The sequence below is a fragment of the Papaver somniferum genome, chromosome 1 (assembly GCF_003573695.1).
Source record: "Papaver somniferum cultivar HN1 chromosome 1, ASM357369v1, whole genome shotgun sequence".
Lineage (NCBI taxonomy): Eukaryota > Viridiplantae > Streptophyta > Magnoliopsida > Ranunculales > Papaveraceae > Papaver > Papaver somniferum.
In genome coordinates, this window is record NC_039358.1 from 32,597,422 (window position 1) to 32,621,397 (window position 23,976).

At 36.6% G+C, this 23,976-nt stretch overlaps 1 protein-coding gene across 1 annotated transcript in view; it reads right to left on the reverse strand.

The window, feature by feature from the left end:
• Nucleotides 1-6,547: 6,547 nt before the first annotated feature.
• The window catches only part of LOC113279442, a 38,624-nt gene continuing 21,195 nt past the window's right edge, over nucleotides 6,548-23,976 (reverse strand). Inside the window, exons 2-3 of the mRNA XM_026528154.1 lie at nucleotides 9,246-9,281; nucleotides 6,548-7,589 (exon numbers count right to left, since the gene is read on the reverse strand). Of these exons, the coding sequence (XP_026383939.1) occupies nucleotides 6,548-7,589; nucleotides 9,246-9,281 (1,078 nt within the window). The remainder of the gene's footprint in view (nucleotides 7,590-9,245; nucleotides 9,282-23,976) is intronic.

The following is a 23,976-nucleotide window of genomic DNA, read 5'->3' on the forward strand; positions in this document are numbered from 1 at the left end:
CTGCGACTTTCTTGAGCAGGTGTTTGTTCTTCGTGTTCTTGGGTTTGCAGCAGCAGAAAAGGTTTCACTAACTTTCACAATCTCGATTCTTAGCCTCTATTCTCTCCTCCGGGCTCTCTGTAACCCTTCTCTGATATCCCGACGCCTCTTTTATGCCCAACATGGTCATCAAATCCCTGTAATAACTTCGATAAATCTTTTTTCCTTCTCCAGAATATCTTTTCTCTTTACGGAAATTACTTTCCTTATATTTCCTCTCCACGCGTTTGCTTGTGTCAATAACGTTTCCAAAACCTTTTGAATTGTGCTTAACTTCTTCTTTCCACACAAAAACATCAGCTGCACTCGGGAAAGAGAAAAAAGACCCGTGAAATACCTTCTCCTATGTTTTGCTTTGACTCGATGATTCAACCCTATTTTTCTCGAATCTGAAACACCTATCAGTCCTGTTTTAGTCAAATAGGATATCCCAAACAGTATCTAGCGATTAAGTCTGGCCGAAACTACTCCAGAATCTAACAGAATTTTCCGGGAATAAACCCAAGAATGACATTCTCTGCAAATCCATGATTCCATCCAATTATGATCGAGAAAAAGGGCATTACCATCCCTGTTTAGCTTAAACGAACAACCCCAACAGATTTCAGCCATTGAGTCTCACTTAATCCTGCTCAAAACTCGAACCCTAATTTTGAACCTTTCTGCCACTTTTCCCCCGCCAAAAACAGTATTCTAAAGGTAGAAGAAGGTTGCCCCTTGACCAACTGCTGGGGTGGCGATAGTAACTGGGGTGCCCCTTAGTAATTTCCGGGGTGTATTTAGCAAATTCCTTGGGTGCTTTTAACAAGTTTTCTCAGGCGTTTTCAACACAATTATGGGGGTGCCCTTATCCAAAGTTCGGGTGCCTTTAACATTTTTCTGGATGCCTTTAGCAATTTTTCGAGTCGAATTCTCCAAAAATGTTTATTTCCCAAAAATACCTACACACATAAAACACCATAATAAGTACAAAAATGAGCACTTCAAATACCCCCAAACTTATTAATTGTTAGTCCTCGAGCAAATCTAATGTAGAAAATAAAATTCTAACTCACTGTCGCAGGCATCGCGGTTGCACTTAGCGTGTGCAACAAGCCTTTAAACCCCTAGGTGACCCTAGTGGCCGAGTTATAGTCTCGGGAGGGTTTACAAGAGGTGTACCCACAAAATCTTAACTCCTAATTGGTCACAAATATCCAAAGAGCTATGAGGACAAACATATTCTCAACCTATCGCCAAGTAACTAGAACGCCAACGAAATTAAAGGTATCCGCTCAAAATATGAACAAATAAAAGGGGAGACACATCCGCTATACTGCTAGATAAAGAGATATCCGCTACACAACTAGATAAACATTATGAGATGCATCCGCTTTACAGCTGGATAATGGTAGGAGAGAGATAAAGATGAGAGGTACATCTGCTACACAACTGGACAAATTATGTGTGATGAGTTGAACCAGTGTTAGAAAGATCTTTTGCCATATTGAAAGCGGACTAACAAAGCAACCAATATGCATCTCTCTTTGACTCTCTCATAGTGCTCAGTAGAAACAACGTCTTCTTCGGCTTCAACTGTTGATGATAAACTCTTGAACTTCGTAGAACCTTGACAATTAACTCTTCTCTTTGATTTCTTGCTTGAAATTTCCTTATAGATTTCTAATTCCCTGTGGTCTTATTGAACAAAACTAACAAAATTTAAATGTACATATATATTTTTTTTAGTTTTTTTTTTGGAGATTTTTTTTTGGAGATTTTTTTTAATGGAACACAGTAATAACAAGACTAATATTTTCATGGCCATGAGACAAGGACTTTAGCACTTGGATCTTCGCAACTTGTAATATCTTGGTATCATGAACTTCAACAACTTACATCGTTTGATTTTCTTTGCTCTTATAACTAAGTCTTCAACTTTGAATTTGAATTTTGCTTTTCTTTCTATTGTTGCTTATAAACCTTAAACATCTTCAACTTTCTTCATAGATTTTGATGTCGCTCCGCTTGTTGATGATGATAAGTTTCCACTGATAGAGAGTCGTAATCCAGTAACTAAGATTACATTGTGAGGTTACTTTGTCCATCTGGCATTTCCTTTTGACCGAATTGTCTTTCCATCATGGATGGTTAGGTCCATCACGATTACCCTCTAAAAAGTACATGTTCTCTCCTGATTGTAAATGATCTCAATGTATTTTTCTCTAATGTCTCACTAGAATGTTATCCCTAGCAATTCTAATTTCCATCTTTTCGGTGAGAAACAATATGTAACTTAGCTAATTGGATACTATGTGACACTAGAAGTTTCTCCCTTACCCCCAAACTTAAATCTGACATTGTCCTCAATGTTTCAAATTAAAATACAGTACCAAAAATATAAGTAACACGAGGAATTAGTAAAGAGAGAAGTCAGAAAGATAGTTCCTGGATGAAGCGTAGCAATCCTTCCATGGGGAACAAGAAAAAAAAAACAAACAAATGTACAACAATAGGAGGGTCCTCCAAAGGGACCTTAAAATCACCATGTACGGGTTGCCTCCCATTAAGCGCTAAGTTTAGTGTCTTCAGCCAGACTTTGTTATCCGTAAAAATTAATCCTGATAGACAGGATCTCTTAGCTCCGATTATTCTATTGCATGACTGAGTGACTCCAGGAATAGTTTCAACCGTTGACGGTTAACCTTGAAAGTTTCTCTGTTCTTAGGATTTTCAACTTCAACTGCACTATGAGGCAAAATTTTTTTGACAAAGTATGGTATGGTCCACCGAGACCTCAATTTACCAGGAAAAAGATGTAAACGAGAATTGTAATGGAGAACTTTTTGACCTGGTTCAAATGTCTTTCGAATAATCGATTTATCATGAAATATTTTTGTTTTCTCCTTGTAAATTTTTGCACTCTGGTAAGAATCATTACGAATTTCTTCTAACTCATTGAGTTGCAGTATACGTTGATCACCAGCAGTAGATAGGCCAAATTTTAGCTGTTTAATGGCCCAATAAGCTGGGTGTTCTTATTCTACATGAAAGTGGCAGGCTTTACCGAAGACAAGTCTGTACGGAGACATCCCTAATGGAGTCTTAAAAGCAGTCTGGTAAGCCCAAAAAGCTCCCACTAAGCGCAAAGACCAATCCTTTCGGGTAGGGTTTACGGTCTTCTCTAATATTTGTTTGATTTTCCTGTTAGACACTTCTACTTGTCCACAAGTTTGTGGGTGGTAAGGTGTAGAAAACTTGTGGGTAATGGAGTATTTCTTCATGAGAGTCTCGAAAGACCGGTTACAAAAATGGGAACCTCCATCAATAATGATTTCTCTAGGCATACCAAATCGAGAGAAAATATTATCTATAACAAACTTGATCACAACGTGGCGATCGTTTTTCTTGGTAGCGACTGCTTCAACCCACTTAGACACGTATTCAACTGCTAATAAGATGTAAAAGTTTCCATACGAATTGACAAAAGGACCTATAAAATCTATACCCCACACATCAAATATTTCTATTATTAGTATAGGATTAAGTGGCATCATATTACGTCGGGTCAACTTCCCTAACTTCTGACATCTCTCACAACTTTGAAAAAATAGGTGGGAATCCTTAAACAGAGTTGGCCAATAAAGATAAGATTGCAAAACCTTCACAGTTGTTTTCTTAGAACTAAAGTGACCCCCACAAGCTCCAGAATGACAAAAAGTCAAAACACTGGAGATTTCGTTGTCGGGAATAAACGACGGGTGATCTGGTCAGAGCAATATTTGAATACGTACGGATCATCCCAGAAAAAGTATTTTACCCCTGACAAGAATTTAGCTCTATCTTGTTTAGACCAATGGTCGGGCATTTGACCGGTTACCAAATAATTGAAAATGTCTGCAAATCAGGGTATCAAAGAGATGGAAAATAATTGTTCGTCGGGGAACGTGTCAAGGATCGGTTTCTCGTCATCTCTAGTCTCATCAAGGATACGGGATAAATGGTCAGCTACTACATTTTCAGACCCTTTCTTATCATGAATATCTAGAATAAATTCTTGGAACAATAATACCCATCTAGTCAGCCTAGGTTTTGAGTCCTTCTTTGAAAGGAGATATTTGAGGGCGGCATGATCAGAATAGACTATGACCTTAGACCCTAGGAGATATGATCTAATTTTCTCCAAAGCAAAAACAATGGCTAACATTTCTTTCTTAGTGGTAATTGTGACTACTAATTTTCCCATAGTCTACGTAATGTATACAGTTCAGAGAATCGAATACTAAGTAGTATTGATGCCTCTGTTGAGCTGATAATGCTTAGTTATAAAAGATATTCAAGATCACAATAACAACGAAGAACACAAATGTAATATAAATGGTGCTAAGTTATCATGAGACAAAAGAAATTACGTGGTTCGACTTTTGTCTACATCCACAGGGTAATGAGTGATTGTTTTTATTAAGTTTTGGTGGTTACAAAGATCTTAAATGCTTCCCAAAGTAATAGATGGAACTCAAGTTGAAGTAAATACTTAAGTTCTAAACATTAAAGAGGTATAAGCTTAAGACTAGATCTTTTCTTCTAGAAATTGAATGCTTTTGGTTTGTTGGTGAAGCTTGGTATTTATAGCCCCTTCTGCTCCAGGTATATCTTTGCTGTCTTTAGGTCCATGGTTCCCTGATATACCTTCCATACAAATGGTACCTTCGTTCACCGCGTGCTTTCTCCAGTTGGACTCTGCCACCTCAGCTGATCCACGTTCCTTTGAGAACTTCCCAGCCTCAGTACAGATTGTACCTTCGTTCACCGCTAACCTTTTCCAATCAGAACCTGCCACATCATCTCTCTCCACGTACTTTGATTATGCGTGTAGATAAGAGATTTGTGCATTTAATGCTGATTATATATGTCATCTACCTATGTCCTTTCGCCAGCTGCCTCTCTCTAGACTAGGCTTTTACTTTTCTATCTTGACCGTCGAGGTATCCCTTCTTGGGATAAGATAAAGTATATCTACGAAGGTATCTTCTGCTACTCAGGTTTCTCTGTACAGCGAGTGATATACAGTTATCTTGTATGCGTCCACTGAAACCGCGACACGTGCTCCACAGAATATTGGTATTCACAGTAGTGTAATTCAATTGGCCATCGTTTAGGGTACGACTAGCATAATAAATCACACTAGGTGCTTTATAACGTCATTGGCCAAGGACAACACCAATCGCATAATTGGACGCATCACACATGAGTTCAAATGGGAGGTTCCAATCGGGTGGTTGTGCATCAACATAGGTTTCATCAAATACAAAAGCAGTATCTTTAGAAAGTAGGTTCGATAGGGGTAAAACAATCTTACTAAAGTCTTTGATGAAACGACGATAAAATCCAGCATGGCCAAGGAAAGATCTAACATATGTTACATTCTTAGGTGGTCTTAATTTTGAAATTAGTTCAACCTTGGCTTTATCAACTTCTATTCCCTTAGAGGACACCACATGTCCTAACACTATTCCAGATTTAACCATAAAATGACACTTTTCCCAATTAAGGAATAAGTTCTTTTCTTTACAACGTTCTAAACTAGTGTAAGGTGGTGTAAACATTCATCTAAAGAGGATCCAAATACCGAAAAATCGTCCATGAAGACCTCGAGAAATCGCTCAACTATGTCGGAGAAGATACTTAGCATGCAACGTTGGAACGTTGTGGGTGTATTACACAACCCAAAAGGCATACGCCTGTAAGCAAAAGTACCAAATGGACATGTGAAGGTTGTCTTCTCTTGGTCTTCCGGGGCTATAGGGATTTCGTTATAACCAGAATAACCATCTAGGAAGCAATAATGGTTGTGGCCGGCTAATCTTTCTAACATTTGGTCGATGAATGGTAAAGGAAGGTGATATTTCCTAAAGGCTGAGTTCAGCTTACGGTAGTCTATACATACTCTCCACCCGGTGGTAACACGGGTAGGTATCAATTCATTGTTCTCATTCGCAACTACCGTAATCCCAGACTTCTTTGAGACAACCTGGATAGAGCTAACCCATTTACTATCAGATATGGGGTATATGATACCCGCATCTAACAATTTGAGCACCTCAGTGCGGACAACTTCCTTCATATTTGGATTCAAACGTCTCTGCATTTCTCTTGAGGTTTTGGCACCTTCTTCTAAGTAGATGTGGTGCATACAATCTGCAGAACTAATTCCTTTCAAGTCTACTATGGTCCATCCAATTGCAGTCTTGTGCCCTCGGGGAACACTAAATAGTCTACTTTCCTGATCGGGCTCTAAGTCAGAGGCAATTATGGCAGGAAGAGTATTCTCATTACCAAGAAATACATATTTAAGAGTATTTGGTAGCGGCTTTAATTCAAGGGTGGGTGCAACAGATGATGGGAGGGGTTCATCTATGGTCCGCGGAAGAGGTTCTGGTTTACGCTGCCATTTTCCATAATTCATTACTGGCGCAGAATCTAACAACGCATTAACTTCTTCAAAATGACTATGCTCATCATAGTAGGCTCAAAAGTGGGCCAAGCACGCCTCTAAAGGATCACTAACACTATTAGTGGTAAAGGTGTTCTCAACTAGAGAATCAATCATGCATACAGACTCATAGTGTTCAGGGTCCGGTGGGGCTTGTAACGCCTTAAAAACGTTCACTGAGATTTTCTGATTCCCAAAGAAAATTTCTACTAGGCCAGTTTGGCAATGTATGACTGCATTTGCAGTGGCTAGAAACGGACGACCCAGGATGATTGGGATATTGATATCTTTACTAGAGACTGGTTGAGTGTCCAAAATCACAAAGTCAACTGGATAGATAAAGTTTTCTACCTGAACCAAAACGTCTTCAATAATTCCACGTGGGATTTTGACTGACCTATCGGCTAACTGTAGTGTTATCCTAGTTGGTTTCATCTCACCTAGTCTAAGTTGTTCATATACCGAGAATGGCAAAAGATTCACACTAGCCCCAAGTTCTAAAAGAGCATTTTCAATCTTTTGGCTACCTGTGACACATGTGACAGTAGGACAACCAGGATCTTTAAATTTGACTGGGTACTTTTGTGAGATTATGGAACTTACTTGTTTGGTCAAAAATGCCTTCTTATGGACACTCGCGTCTCTCTTGACAGTGCACATCTCTTTTAGGAAGTTGGCCATATCCGGTACATGTTTTATTGCATCTAACAAGGGTAGGTTGATCTTAACTTGCTTAAAGATGTCTACGATTTCAGCATATATACTAGGCTTTTTCTTAGAGAGTCTCTGAGGAAATGGTGCAGGTGGTATGTACACTCTCTCAGGGATATCTTCCTCACTTGGACTTTTAGCACTCTCAGGCCCATTAGGATCTTTAGACGTAGTTTGGTCAACCTCGGTCTCTTTTTCAGCTGGATTACTATCCTTAGGTGGTCTTACCAAGTTCTCTAAAGTTTTACCACTCCTAAGGGTGATAACTGCTTTGATATGTTCATTATGGTTAGAACTACCTGATCCATTAACATGGTTGACTCCTTTCAGATTCAGAGTCGTTTGGCTAGGAAATGTCCCGTTCTCCCTATCATTTAATCGGTTCGAAAGTTGACTTATTTGAGTCTCTAAGTTGGCATAGCTCGGTCACTGTTCTGTTGGTTACGCTGACTCAACAAGACAAAATCATCAAATTTCTGGTTACTTTGGGACAAGAGTTTCATATATTCCTCTAAAGACATCATCTTAGGATCAACTATACTTGGTTCTTGAGGTTGATTCCTAGGAAAAAATGGTGGTGTATTGATAGATGGACCACCCTGATGGGCACCTTTAGACCACGAAAAATTAGGGTTATGTCTCCAACCAGGGTTATGGGTATCAAACTTGGGTCAACCCTCATATCTAGAGTTCATACCTCCATGTAAGACACTAACCTGATCATGGGTTGTTTCACTAGGGTAAAACAGGGGGCACTGAGGTCCAGTATGACTTTGGTCTCCACAAATGGTACATGGATAGGTTCTGGGCTCACTGTTACAACTCATAGCTTGGGTAGACCTTTGGTTCAACTCTAAGGCCTCTAGACGCCTAAGGATATCTGACCCAGTATCAACTCTATTGACCCTATGGATAGGGTTCCTAGTTATTTCGGGATCCCTCATTGAATCCCAATGACGAGTCTTTTCATATAACTCGATGAACTCGTCAAAACATTCATCTGGGTCTTGATGGGTAAATTATCCATCACTCATTGTTTCTACCTGCATTCGGGTTTGCCCCTCATACAAGATTTGGGCTATGCGTCCTTTCTCAAAGCCATGGTGCGGGAATTGGTATAACAATTCAGTAAACCTTTCTATGTAATCATGTAGGCTCTCACCTATTTTCTGCTTAAAGATTTGGGTAGACTGCCTAACAGCAGCAGTCTTGTGGTGTGGGTAGAACTTGATTGTTTTAGAGGGAATCAAATGGTACCACTCATTGACTCTCTCTTCTAGGAAAAAGGAAACAAATGCAACTTAACCACATCTTTACAGACATTCGGGTAACTCATTGTGTCACAGATCATTTCAAAGTCTCTTACGTGGGTATACGGGTTTTCATTCTCTATTTCCCTAAATTTTCGAAGCATGCTAAATTTCCCAGGTTTAATATCAAACTTAACGGTAGTGGCCGGTAAAACAACCCCAGGTTCACGTATCACTCTAGACGGGTTCAAACGGTCCCTAAGGGTTTTGGTTGGCGGGACTTCACCCTCACCATTTTCATTAACCATTTCGGTAAAAATAGAAGTACCACTGGAATCCGTGTAAGGGGTCAGACTCAAATTAAAAAGATCGTTTTCTACAAGTCTATCTCCTACCCGTTTCCAACGTCGCATACACAAGAAATAATACTAGTGAAGCAAGAAAATCGTGCATATGCAAATGCTGGGGTCCACCAATTTAGGTAAGCTTGGGTTACCTACAACAAAATATACCTACATTGAAAGATTGGTCACAGGTACTGGGCTGAGGTTTGTGGTGTTTCAGATGATAACACCCAGAGGGTTCACCATACTAAACCACGTGTTTTCCTGAAATCAGTGCCAGATGAATAATGCAATTGGTGTGTGCACGTGTGTATATTTTTTTTAAATAAAGAGAGAAATATATACAAAAGAAAATAAAATCTGAAAGAAATAAAGATTGTTTCTAAAAATCTAAAAATTAATGAAAAAGGTTTCGTTTTTGTTACTTACCTCTTTTGGTAGGCAATTCCACAATAAATGTAGAACCTGCACAACATAAACAAGAAAAATACCCAAGTAAAATCAAAGAAAATAAAATAAAATTTAATTAAACTAAACAAGACTAAAAAAATAAATAAAAATAAAAATCTAAAACCTAACCTAAAGGCAAGTCCGTGTCGGCAGCGCCAAAAACTGTTAGTGTTTTTACAGGTGGTAAGTAGAAGGTTCGATTCTCAGACTATTTTCAAAGGTTTGGTTCAATACAAATAAAAGAAAATATGCTAAATAAAAATAAACTGACTAAGTTTTTGTTGGTAAAAGAGATGGAGAACTAGGGTTGGGATTCCACTATTTTGATTTTGCAAATTCACTAATTATAACTTCTACACAAAACTCCAAATTACTCAAGGCAGTTTCAGACTCAATCTCATGCCTTGGAGGATAAAATGTTACAAGCTCTATTTTTATGACTTTGTCATTATTCTTAGGCCTAATTCTCCTTCGCCTATAAAAAATCAATAGTATAAACTATTCAAAACAATTTAAATGAGGCATGCAAAGAAGAGAGAATTTTTAAGGAATTATTAGCATAAAAGTGGAGTAAATGTGATAAAGAAAATAATTATTTAAATAAACTCATCAAGAAAATAGCTTCCTCCCAACCCTAGAAAAGAAGCTTAACTACTCATGAATCGAAAAATGGAGAAAATTGGATTAAACATTGTATTCAAATAATCAAAAATTGCTTATAAATGTTTTGCAGTCGCTAAGGTCTTTAGCGACTGAATCCCAACAGTTAAGCTGCTTAAAGGAACAGTGAAGGTTTCTCGCAAATGAATGATAAACAATATATAACTTTTGTGGTTAAACTGTGACAGCTTCTGCGACTTTCTCGAGCAGTTGTTGGTTCTTCGTGTTCTTGGGTTTGCAGCAGCAGAAAAGGTTTCAATAACTCTCACAATCTCGATTCTTAGTCTCTATTCTCTCTTCCAGGCTCTCCGTAACCCTTCTCTGATATCCCAACACCTCTTTTATACCTAACATGGTCATCAAATCCCTGTAATAACTTCGATAAATCTTCTTTCCTTCTCCGGAATATCTTTTCTCTTTACGGAAATTACTTTCCTTCTATTTCTTCTCCACACGTTTGCTTGTGTCAATAACGTTTCCAACACCTTCTGAATTGCGCTTAAACATCAGCTGCACTCGAGAAAGAGAAAGAAAGACCCGTGAAATACCTTCTCCTTTGTTTTGCTTTGACTCGATGATTCATCCCTATTTTCTCGAATCTGAAACACCTATCAGTCCTGTTTTAGTCAAACAGGATATCCCAAACAGATTCTAGCGATTAAGTCTGACCGAAACTTCTCGAAAAATCCAACAAAACTTTCCGGGAATAAACCCGAGAATGACATTCTCTGCAAATCCATGATTCCAGCCAGTTATGATCGAGAAAAAGGGCATTACCATCCTTGTTTAGCTTAAACGAACAACCCAACAGATTTCAGCCATTGATTCTCACTTAATCCTGCTCAAAACTCGAACCCTGATTTTGAACCTTTCTGCCATTTCCCCCCGCCAAAAACAGTATTCAAAAGGTAGAAGAAGGTTGCCCCTTGGCCAACTGCTGGGGTGGCGATAGTAACTGGGGTGCCCCTTAGTAATTTCCGGGGTGTATTTAGCAAATTCCTTGGGGGTGCTTTTAACAAGTTTTCTCGGACGTTTTCAACACATTTCTGGGGGTGCCCTTATCTAAAGTTCGGGTGCCTTTAACACTTTCTGGGTGCCTTTAGCAATTTTTTCGAGCCGAATTCTCCAAAAATGTTTCTTTCCCAAAAATACCTACACACACATAAAACACCATAATAAGTACAAAAATGAGCACTAACAATATAGAAAATTGTGGACAATTCAGACACATAAATTTGTCTATCAAGTACGACGAAAGGCTACAAATAGAGAGCTTTGGCTAATTGCTAAAGACACACAGATACAGAAAACCAAGGGAGAAGTTTGTGAGACAATCAATTATTGTAAAAGCAAGCTTAGCAAACAATTTAAGGTTTGATGCACTGTCTAGAGAAGATATATTTCTTCGAACTACTACTTTTTGTCCTGTTTTCTAAGTTTTTGTCTATTATTATTCTGAATTCCGCCTCTATAATAATAGTTACCAAGGTATAGAGATCATACGCATCAATTAGTACCCACTTTTGTATTTATTTTGGTATTTTATGTATTTGTAGGTGTTTTCGGTGAAATGAACTTTTGCGGCAAAATTGGCTCGAAAAGTGGTATTTGCACCCCCGGGAGAAATTACTAAAGGCATCTTAGAATAGTGTTAAAGGCACCCGGAAGAGTTGATAAAGGCACCCTGAAGAAGTACTAAAGGCAGCCAAATTTACTATTTCCACCCAAATTACTAAAGGCACCCCCAATTTACTATTTGCACCCCTCTACTATAGGCACCCCCAAATTGCTACAGGGAACCCATTTTCTTCATTTCAAAGAAACAAAAATGACGGGAAAATGAGTTTGAAAATGCAGAGATTCTCTGGATTGATTTCTAATGATATTTTACCGGAGATTTCCATGGGTTAGGGTCAGTAGTAGGCTGTTATGGTAAAACGGGGTAGAGGAGAATATATCGGGTGTTTGGTTTCATTCTTGGAAGTCAGAAAAAGAATATCTTCCATATTTAATCTGTTCCTATCTTTGAGAGAGTTTGATATGACGCAGGACGCGTAAATAAAAAGAAACAAAGAACAATAAGACGCAGGGAAAAAAAATAAAAAAGGAGATAAAAATCCCGAGACTTGAGAGGAAAGGAAGGGAATATTTCTCATTTTATTTGCCTGTTGTCTATAAAAAGAGATGGAGTCGACTCACAAAGGATATCGAGGGTTTGGGTGAAGTTCAGAGCGAAGAATATGAGTGCAGAGAATCATCTCTATTGCTGCCGAAGAAAAGAAGACGAAGAACATTAGGCATCTCGAGTCAGTCGCTAATCCATAGGCCTGTCGCAGGAACTACCATCTTTTAATAGTGCTTGTTACAAAATTTCGGCCACTGTCAGTGGTCTTATTAGTTTTGTTCCTTATAACAATCAGTTTGCAACGCTCATAAGCGCTGCAAGTGATCTTCTTCCATTATTTTTCTCATATTTCTTCAATAAAAACACCCTTTGAGTTATGGATTATTATTTTGAGCGTGTTTTGAGCATGAGGAGCTAATCCCCAACACTAGGATGACGGAGGAAGCCATATTGCATGTGGTAATTATATTTAATTCTTTTATGATTTTTTTGCATAATTATTAATCGTTTTATAATTTTTATTGAATGGTTGTGATTTCAATTGATAGGCCATGCTCAGCTTAAGTGTTTTCAAAAATCTATCTTGGCAAAGAATCAGAATCAATATTTTATTATTATTTGAGTTATAATTGTTTGGAATAAATATATGAATCACATGAATAAATTTTATGGTGTATTCCGGAGTCCTAGTCTCTCCTAATACTGTTATCATGTTCTACATATTTTCTATTTTAATTATAATTAGGTCTAAAATTGAATCTTCACAAGTCTGAGTTGAACGAATCTTTACTACCACTTTCTGCAACTTGTTAAAATTACATCACATGGGAGTTGGTGAACGATTTATTGGTCGGCCTGGCTTGTGGTAGTTGGAAATTGATAGTTGGTTCTTGCGTCCTTGCAAATGAGAAATCCTTCATGAATGTAGTGGGTTGAAACATCAAAATTTAATTTTGAAATTCCTATTTCAATCTACCAATGAAACTCATAACAAAGAAATCTTTAGTGAGCATTTTATGCTTGTTCAAGACAAGGGCCTTGAGTACTTCAAATTTCTCAAAGTACTTATCCGCAGTTGTTATCTAAGCCAATTTATTAAAAATACCCACAAAAGTTTTCATGGGCAGGGTTTCAAAACACAGAAAAATATCTGAAACATCTAACGGATAAACCAGTAGACTTGTATGTTGAGAGGGTTGGAGTTTTAGGAGATGAACCTGAAAAGAAGAGGGTATCAAGTACACCACCAACTTTTTTGTTTGAACCTATAAGACAAAATCTAATACTATCAACAAGTAAATCTTCAGAAAAATCCTTGTATATGATTTGTATATACGGTTTATCTTTCTTGCACAATCAGTATAGTATAGATCTAAGATCCGTGTACCTGATTGTATACATGAAATCTTGGACGATTTTAAAAATCAACATCCAAGATCAACCTAGTATGTAGCATAAATGTAACAGATCATAATTTCAACAAGAACATGTACTGTAATCGTGATCTCAAGATATGAATTCAACAAGAACAAGTGTTGTATGATATTAACCAATCCGAGCTCGAAAACTATCTAGTTTTAATCAATTATAAAAATCACGATTATAATGTGGAGGTAAAAAGTAAAGCAAGACACAGAAATTTTTGTTAATAAGAAAAACCACAGTGTGTAGAAAAACCCCGAGACCTAAACCAGTTTGAACACCTGTTAGAGCATTGCTCGGTCGAACTCGCATGCGTTACTATATCAATCATGTTTGTCAATGTTAGTGATCAAAACTATAAGTCTTGATTTCTAGCCTACATAGATAAAGGTCTCGGACTAGGATAGAAAGTGTAGTTGAGCTCAATAACTCCATGACAATCATCATACAAGACGAAGGACTACTCAAGTAACTGGTGGATCTTCATCGACTAAAAGGATGTCGAGACTTGAACTTATCTGTCACCCAAAAGTCTATCTATTATACCTCCTACTCTTGAGATAAAAGTCGTTTTTATATATAGACTTTCATTATGCACATTTGCTATTTCGAGCCGAGTTTATCTCGCCTATCTATTTCTCGAAATATGTGTTGGTAAGCTTTCGCTTTAGCCGAATTCATCTTTACCTAGTGACGAAAGTCATGTTATGTTTCAATCACTTTGAAAATTGCTCTGTCGAAAATGGTCTGTGAATAACGGCTATATCCGTCCTCTGAGAATGTTTCAATGATTGAAATGAGAGTTTAGATTACATAACCATTGGTAGGATATAAGAATTGTTATGGAAACACATATATGTATAAGTCCTTATTCCTTGAACCAAAGTTTGCGAACTTTGTTGATAAAGAGAAATGGAAGTGGCGTGAGCCAAGTCCGTGAACTAAGTCCGCGAACTGGCAGAAGATCTCGACCCGAGAATTTCTGCTGGAGTTTTTGAACTCCTTCCATGAGCTTAAGTCCGCGAACCCAGTCCGCGAACTTGAGCAGGTTATATCTAAAACCGGTTGTTCTTGAACTCATGTTTATTTGAACTAAGGAATGCTTTTGCAAACCGTGGCTATAAAGTTCATGAACCGATTCGAGTGAATCAAACCATTTTTCTTCGATTTTGTCTTGTGTAGTTACATAAGATCTAAGCAATTTAAAAACTCTCTAACTAGTTCATTTGAGTCATTTGAACTAGTTATGGTGAAGAAGAATATGGTTGATATGAAAGTAATCATATGTCTAACCATTTGGTTAACTATTGTTGAACCAACAAATGTTAATGTTTGGGAACAATTCGTAAACCCAAAATTGGACATTTCATTTATGTGTAACAAGCTAAGTTTTCGATCCAACGGTTGAGAAATATTAGCTTGAATCTAATCAGGTTTTCATCTGACGATGAATATTGAATTCTTTGTTACCAAGCTAACATTGATTGCAAACCCTGATTTGAAAACTATATAAGGGAGAACTCTAGCAACTGTGAAACCTAATCCCCACACCTTACGTGCGATACTAGTTTCATAGATAGAGTCGATTCTCCTTTAACCTTTTGTTTCTTCTTCTACACCAGGTTAACGACTTAAAGACTTCATTGGGATTGTGAAGCCAGACCGATACTACTTTTCTTGTAGTTGTGTGATCTGATCTTGCTGTTTATATTGTACGAGTACAATTGAAATAATTGGCTTGAGATTTTATATCTCCGATAGGCAAGATAGAAAAGTAATCACAAACACTTTGTCTCATCGTTTGTGATTCCAAAATATCTTTTTTCGCTGCGTCTATTAAGATTATTGTGAGGTGATCAATAATACTAGGCTATTCTTCGGGAATATAAGACCGTTTTATTGATTGGTTCCTGTTCACCTTGATTTATCAAAAGACGGAACAAAACTCGTAGGTATATTCTTGGGAGACGTATTTATCTATTACCGTAGACTTTTCTGTTTGACACAGATTTGTTTATTAAAGTCTTCGACTTTGGGTCGTAGCAACTCTTAGTTGTGGGTGAGATCAGCTAAGGGAATCAAGTACGTAGCTTCCTGCTGGGATCAGAGGCGTAGGAGCATAACTGTTCCTTGGATCAGTGTGAGATTGATTGGGGTTCGACTACAGTCCAGACTGAAGTTAATTTGGAGTAGGCTAGTGTCTGTAGCGGCTTAATACAGTGTGTGTTCAATCTGGACTAGGTCCCGGGGTTTTTCTTCATTCGCGGTTTCCTCGTTAACAAAATTCTGGTGTCTGTGTTATTTTTATTCCGCATTATATTTGTTTATATAATTGAAATATCAAAGGTTGTGCGTTGTTCAATCAGTTTGAATATCCGACCTTTTGGTTGTTTATTTAAATAGATTGACACTTGGGTATTGGTCTTTGGTACCATCCAAGTTATCTATCTTTGATAAAGACTCGCATATTTCTATTTGTTTGAGTAAAAATCAAATCGAGAGATTGAGATATAAACTCTTTGATATAGTTTTTATCAAGATTGAGTCTGACTGTCTTGTTGATTCCTTAGAAAGTATATTGGAGTTTGTCCCTACAGATTGCTAATCTAATTGTTAGGTGTGGTTTTTGTACCCCCCGCTTTTTCAATTTGTATCAGAGCAGGCAAACACGTTCAAATACCTTACAGGTCTGTGTTTGTAGCGATCTGATTATGGACGAATCTATCTCAAATAACGTACCAGTTCAGAAATTACCAGATGTTTATAAAAGCTTGGATTCACCTGAGAGAACTGTCACATCTAAGTCAATATCTAAACATTCTCTTGATGTAAAAAATGTTGGTTGGGAAACTCTCCTAGAAGAACAGTTGGATAAACTTTCTGATGAAGATGATTCAGATATTGATAGAGATCTTGATGAGGAAGTCTCAGAGTATGTTAAGTTTATGGATTCATGGAATATGAAAGAAGATTACAACTTCTCATGTCTCACCTCTTCTGACTCCTCTCTGTCGAGAAAACAAGAAGTTGAGAAGATGTTACGCAGGTGTTTATTTTTCGAATCGTTCTAACGAATCGATCCACAAGGATTCTGAGGAAAACCTACGTATGAAGTCACTTGAATGTGATAATCTTTATCAAAAATACTTTTTGTTGGAAGAGAAACTTGCAGAATATGAAGCAAGATATGACTCTCAACAAAAAATATTTTGATGACAAAGAACTTAGTCTTCTTGCCAAAAAAAAAATCCTTCGAGACTGACCTTGCAGTTTCTCTTGATAAAGTGAAATCACTGGAAGAGAGTCTGAGAAGATTCAATTCGATCTCTACAAAATTGTCTTCTATGATTGGAGAATGTAAAGAACATCATGATACACATGGTATGGTCTATAAAGGAATAGACGCTCCAAAATATGGTAAGATCAACTTTGTTAAGGCTATTGATAATTCTTCATGTGAAAAAACTTTCGCAGCTGGTAAGGCACCTAAAAAAAGGAGTCTACTTCTTCCAAATCTACTCACACGAGAATGGTAAAGAATAAATCCTTTAACTGTTATTTTTGCGGAAAGAAAGGACATTCTGAGCGAAGATGTCGGTTTCGTTTAAGGAATGAAAAACTTCACAACATGCTTGCATGGATGTCTAAAGAAGTTATCAAACCGCTCTCTCACATTGTTGGAGTAAAAGGCACTTTCGACAATCAAGAAAACTACTGTGATAAGTCTTTTCTTAATTGTGCTTTTGAAACGAAAAATGGTAGAAGGAAGAATGGTCGAAGAGTAACTGACTTCTTAAATAACTCTGAAAGGAGGAAAAGACATAGGAGAAAGAAAGAAAAGTCAAGTTTCTTGTCTCTCCCTGGAGAAGGCCGCAATTCCAAGAGTTCAGCTCCAGATTGCTTATATATCAATAATCGAATCTTAGAACTAAAGGTAAGCATAAACAGACTCAAACGAGGCATCAAAAAATCATGGAAAACGATTGACTCAGGTACTCCTAATTCCTCTCTTAATAAAACTCCTTCAACTATGTCATGTGATTTGTCTCTAAATCCTTCTGAAGGAGAAAAAGAAGAAGTCAAAATTGATGAGCAAAATGCTCATCCTAATACACCATGACTGCCCGATACATCATCCCTCTTTTAATTTAAGAAGGATGCTCATTGTTCTCAAGAAGTGTCTTGAGAAGTGCTGTCGAGGTTGTATTTTTGTTTTCTCTTCTTGTTTCTTTTTTTGATCTTTAAATTCCGTTGAGCTTCGCTCCAGTTTCTCTCTTGTAGATAATCATGATCTTTCGTCCTTGAGAATTTTTTTCTTGTTTGAGTGTACTTCTTCTAAATAGTTGGTTCTCAACTATTTATCATGACTTTCGAACTCCATTCTTATTTTGGTCACATCTTAAGGCCGTGACCACCAGTGCACGAACTCCTGGCCCACACGAACGTGTACAAGTTTCCTAGGGTTTTCCATGGAACGTATTTATATACTTGGGTGTAATCCCGTGTTACACAGTTCTGAAAGGTCAAAGGGTTTTACCAATTTGGTGTGCACAATGAATGGAGGAAACGAAAATGATGAAGTCAAAGAAGGGAAGACTATCGAGTTTCATGAGAATCTTGTTTTCATAACATGCCTTCATGCCATTGATCATGAAAACAAGCTACCAGTTCAAATATCATCACAACTGGTAGGAAATCTTCTTCAAGATTTGGAATTCGTACATGAACAACTCGGAATTGCAACAAGGAATCTTGAGTTTTTAAAAACGAACTGAAGAAAGCATCTGATGAGCTCGTCCATGTTCAATCTCTGATTGCCTACCTGATCTAGTGTTTTTCAGATCATGTTCTCTATAGGAGTTTCTTTGTCTAGTAAATCTTCTATTTTTCTTGTTTTTATTAGAAGAATAACTAGATTTTGGAATAGCCATTATTGTGATTACACATAGCTATGTCCAACGTTTTCATCTTCATGTTTTTAGATTTATTAGTTTAAATTCTAAACTTGTTTGGAAGATGATTTTTGCAGTATTAATCTTTATGGTTTTGTATATTGCAATATTGTTATGGGATTTGTGTGTTTACGTCTGTGAACTTGACCGTCCCATATCCTGTCAAAAGTAAAGTCTTTCGTAAGTCGATATGCATGTATTGATAAAATAATGAATGGACTTTTGAAAAATACAAAAGTTAAGCCTATACCGTCAATTATTGATGGAAGATAGGTTAAAATCTTTTGTTTGCAAGGATTATGTCTATTGTATGTCATTGTGCAAATAGTGATGGAAAATAGAATGAATCCTTGCGTATTCTGCAGTAATTGATCTTCCCTGATCCATATTTTATATATTACTGTGAGACTCCGTAAAGTGTCTTATGTTGAACATTAAACAACCAAGTTGATTATTTTTTATTAGCTATGTTGTTGTTCCGTAAGGTACTTTATTTCGAGCACTTTCAACTAAGTTAATCATCTTGTTTGGTTATTTAGTTGTTGCTCCTTAAGTTTTCTTATGTCGAGCATGACCAATTAAATTGATCACTTTTGTGATTAATTTGGTTGTGTATTTCAATTATATTAATTATGAGTTCTCTTGTGATTAATCTAATTTTATTTTTTAAGTCTCCATAAGTTCACTTATGTTTGAGCATTTGTCGATTAAATTAATCATGGGTTCCCTTGTGGTTAATTTAATTGAACTTTTTGGATTCAAATTCATACTTGTATGTGATTTGTTATGTCCGGAGAAATCCTTATTTTCTTTCGAAATTAAGGTCGCTCTTGTTGTTCTTTCGGGAATGACATTTTATGGGGGAGAGTTCTTTTGAACTTGCGCTTAATTGCCATATCTTTGTGGTGAGTGCGGCTGTGGAATATTATAGAGGTTATCTTGTATCATTATAAACTCCTTGATGAATGCATTTAGCTTCGGCTTTATGATTGCATCTAAAGAACAAGTTGATATTTTTACTTTCTTTTGGTCAAGAAATGTCTCTTTCGGAAATTTCATTAGAATCACGTTCTCGTACCTTTGCCAATTTTATTGACAAAAAGGGGGAGAATTAATATGTAGTTCACACTACAAATACATATGGTTTTCGGATCATTATGTAAGGGGGAGTGGTTTCCATGTGAGATGGAGTATTGACCAAGGGGGAGTGATACATATTACCATAGTATTGTTGTTGATGTTGTGATACAATTGGAATTTGACGATGTGTAATGATACTATGACACTATATAACAATGATTGAGAACTATTGTTTTCTTATTGTTATAACTATGGATTTTCAACAACGATGATGCTAAACTTACAACCTTTGGGATCATTGGAGTACTTGGAAGTGACGAAGATTTCGAGTAATGTTGAAGATTAGGCATGTGGAATAGGAGCTACAAAAGTTTATTTATTTATTTTTTGTATTCCATATGTATTAATAGTTTTGCCGCTAAAATTGACAAAGAGGGAGATTGTTAGAGCATTGCTCGGTCGAACTCGCATGCGTTGATATCTCAAGCATGTTGGTTAATGTTAGTGATCAAAACTATAAGTCTTGATTTCTAGCCTACATACCTAAAGGTCTCGGACTAGGATAGAAAGTGTAGTTGAGCTCAAGAACTCTATGGAAATCATCATACAAGACGAAGGACTACTCAAGGAACTGGTGGATCTTCATCGACTAAAAGGTATGTGGAGACTTGAACTTATCTGTCACTCAAAAATCTATCTATTATATATCCTACTCTTGAGACAAGTCTTTTTGATATATAGACTTTCATTATGCACATTTGCTATTTCGAGCCGAGTTTATCTCGCCTATCTATTTATCGAAATATGTGTTGGTAAGCTTTCACTTTAGCCGATTTCATCTTTACCTAGTGACGAAAATCATGTTATGTTTCAATCACTTTGAAAATTGCTCTGACGAAAAATGGTATGTGAATAACGGCTATATCCGTCCTCTGAGAATGTTTCAATGATTGAAATGAGAGTTTAGATTACATAACCATTGGTAGGATATAAGCATTGTTGTGGAAACACATTTATGTATAAGTCCTTATTCCTTGAACCAAAGTTTACGAACTTTGTTGATCAAGAGAAATGGAAGTGGCGTGAGCCAAGTCCGTGAACTGGCGGAAGATCTCGACCCGAGAATTTCTGCTGGAGTTTGTGAACTCCTTCCATGAGCTTAAGTCCGCGAACCCAGTCCACGAACTTGAGCAGGTTATATCTAAAACCGGTTGTTCTTGAACTCATATTTATTTAAACTAACGAATGATTTTACAAACTGTGGATATAAAGTTCATGATCCGATTAGAGTGCATCAAACCGTTTTTGCTTCGATTATGTCTTTTGTAGTTACATAAGATCTAAGCAATTGAACATCTCTCTAACTAGTTCATTTGAGTCATTTGAACTAGTTATGGTGAAGAAGAATATGGTTGATATGAAAGTAATCATATGGATAACCATTTGGTTAACTATTGTTGAACCAACAAATGTTAATGTTTGGGAACGGTTCGTAAATCCAAAATTGGACATTTTATTTGTGTGTAACAAGCTAAGTTTTCGATCCAACGGTTGAGAAATATTAACTTGAATCTAATCAGGTTTTCATCTAACGGTGAATATTGAATGCGTTGTTACCAAGCTAACATTGATTGCAACCCCTGATTTGAAAACTATATAAGGGAGAACTCTAGCAACTGGGAAACTTAATCCCCACACCTTATGTATGATACTAGTTGCATAGCTAGAGTCGATTCTCCTTTAACCTTTGGTTTCTTCTTTTAAACCAGGTTAACGACTTAAAGACTTCATTGGGATTGTGAAGCCAGACCGATACTACTTTTCTTGTAGTTGTGTGATCTGATCTTGCTGTTTCTATCGTACGAGTACAATTGAAATAATTGGCTTGAGATTTTATATCTCCGATAGGAAAGATAGAAAAGTAATCACAAACACTTCGTCTCATCATTTGTGATTCCACAATATCTTTTTCGCTGCGTCGATTAAGATTATTGTGAGGTGATCAATAATACTAGTCTGTTCTTCGGGAATATAAGAATGGTTTATTGATTGGTTCCTGTTCACCTTAATTTATCAAAAGACGGAACAAAAATCATAGGTATATTCGTGGGAGACGGATTTATCTATTATCATAGACTTTTCTGTATGATACAAATTTTTTTATTAAAGTCTTCGACTTTGGGTCGTAGCAACTCTTAGTTGTGGGTGAGATCAGCTAAGGGAATCAAGTACGTAGCATCCTGCTGGGATCAGAGGCGTAGGAGCATAGCTGTACCTTGGATCAGTGTGAGATTGATTAGGGTTCAACTACAGTCCAGACCGAAGTTAATTTGGAGTAGGCTAGTGTCTGTAGTGGCTTAATACAGTGTGTGTTCAATCTGGACTAGGTCCCGGGGTTTTTCTGTATTTGCGGTTTCCTCGTTAACAAAATTCTGGTGTCTGTGTTATTTCTATTCCGCATTATATTTGTTTATATAAGTGAAATATTACAGGTTGTGCGTTGTTCAATCATTAGAATATCCGACCTTTTGGTTGTTCATTTAAATTGATTGACACTTGGATATTGGTTTTTGGTACCATCCAAGTTATCTCTCTTTGATAAAGACTCGCAGATTTCTATTTGTTTGAGTAAATACCAAATCGAGAGATTGAGATATAAACTCTTTGATATACTTTTTATCTAGATTGAGTCTGACTGTCTAGTTGATTCTCTAAAAAGTATATTGGAGTTTGTCCATACAGATTGCTAATCGAATTGTTGGGTGTGGTTGTTGTACCCCGCTTTTTCAACACCACACTGTATTAAACGGTTACAAACACTATCCTACTATTAGACTTCAGACCGGACTGTAGTTGAGACTGAATTAACCCTCCAAGAATTTCAGCTGCAGTCGTGCTCCTGTAGGTCTATGAATCAAACGTGGTTCTACGCACTTGATTCCCTTAGCCAACGTCAATTACTTCCTAAGAGTTGCTTAATCCTCAATGAAGACTTTTTAATATTTAGCTTTCAAAAAACACCTTTTTCATTTCCATTTAAATGTGAATTAAGGTTTTTGAAATCTTGTGTTTGTTTCAGACAACTACAAGGTAAAAAGTAGATATCAAAACAAACTTGTGTAATTATGGTTTATACTCTTCAAAACTCATAAATATACCTAATTTATTCTACAACAAGAACAAATATAATAAATCTAGAGATATCTTATAAAACTTCTTAAGGAATTTATGATACACCTTGTATGAAGTTTTGTTTCTAATCTAGATTTCGACCAACTGGTGTCGGTATACGATCTTAGATTGAAATCTCTCAAATCTAGGGTTTATGATCAATAATCCTCGAATGATCTTATATCAGAAGAGAAAGACCTCAGAATAAACAAGGATTATTGAAATAACCTACAAACAAGTTGCATATTATCTAAGAAGTTTATCACCAACCTGTGGTTTACAATCCCCAACCAAAGTCTTTGCGTCTCACTCTTGTTCTTGAAGAAAAAAAGTAGTGGAAAACAACCTTATGCAACACACAATTTTTCCAATAGATAGATTGTGCATCTTACATGAATCCTTTGCTTATAATAAATAGCCAAAGCAAGGTAGCTTGAAACTTAAGCAAGTTCGTGAGTTATTTTCCCTTTTTCAAGACCCTCCTTATTTTGAGAGTCTTTCCTAAGTTATACTACATCCATCCTAGTTTACTTGCTAAAATAGGGTTTTGCAAAAACTTGAAAGAAATTCAAATTACTTCCACATACACCATCAATCTTCCAAATTACTTGTTTCATATACTAGTTTTCACATATTTTTTTTGGACAATCAACATATTTCAATTCATTCAAATCAAAATAGTGATTACATGTTCTCTTACAAGAATAACAAAAACATCAAAATACAAAATAATCAAGCCCCTAATACAAATAAGGACATCAATTACAAGTAGATCGCGAGGAGAAAGAACAATAAACTGCAAATATATCCAATTTCTTTTTATGTATAAGGGAGAGATGATGGTATATCCGGAAGTAATTTCCGACCACTTAACCACATTGTATTCTTCTTTGATAAGAGATGCTCCTAAAACAGAGTAATGTTTCCATAAATTTGTCGATCTACACAAACATGGATGCCGATTGAAAGCGATGAACCGTCGATGTTTTTGAATCGAGAATAACAAGCCACAAACCAGCCATTAAATTTTGAAGTTAGAAAACTTGAGTGGAAATATAGAAATTTTTTGGTACACTTTTGAAGAAAAACTCAATTTTGGCGAGTAAACTAGGACGAGGGAGTACAACTCTAGCATAAATAATTACTTAGAAGATTGTATTTTTTTAATTTTCTCTTAATAAATAAGATAAATTATAATTTAATTTAGGAAGGAGTATAAAACATCTCACACACTTTAATATGACAATAGATTGTTTGCGGAAGAATAACCATGTTTCTTATAAGAGCAAATTTTAAAAAC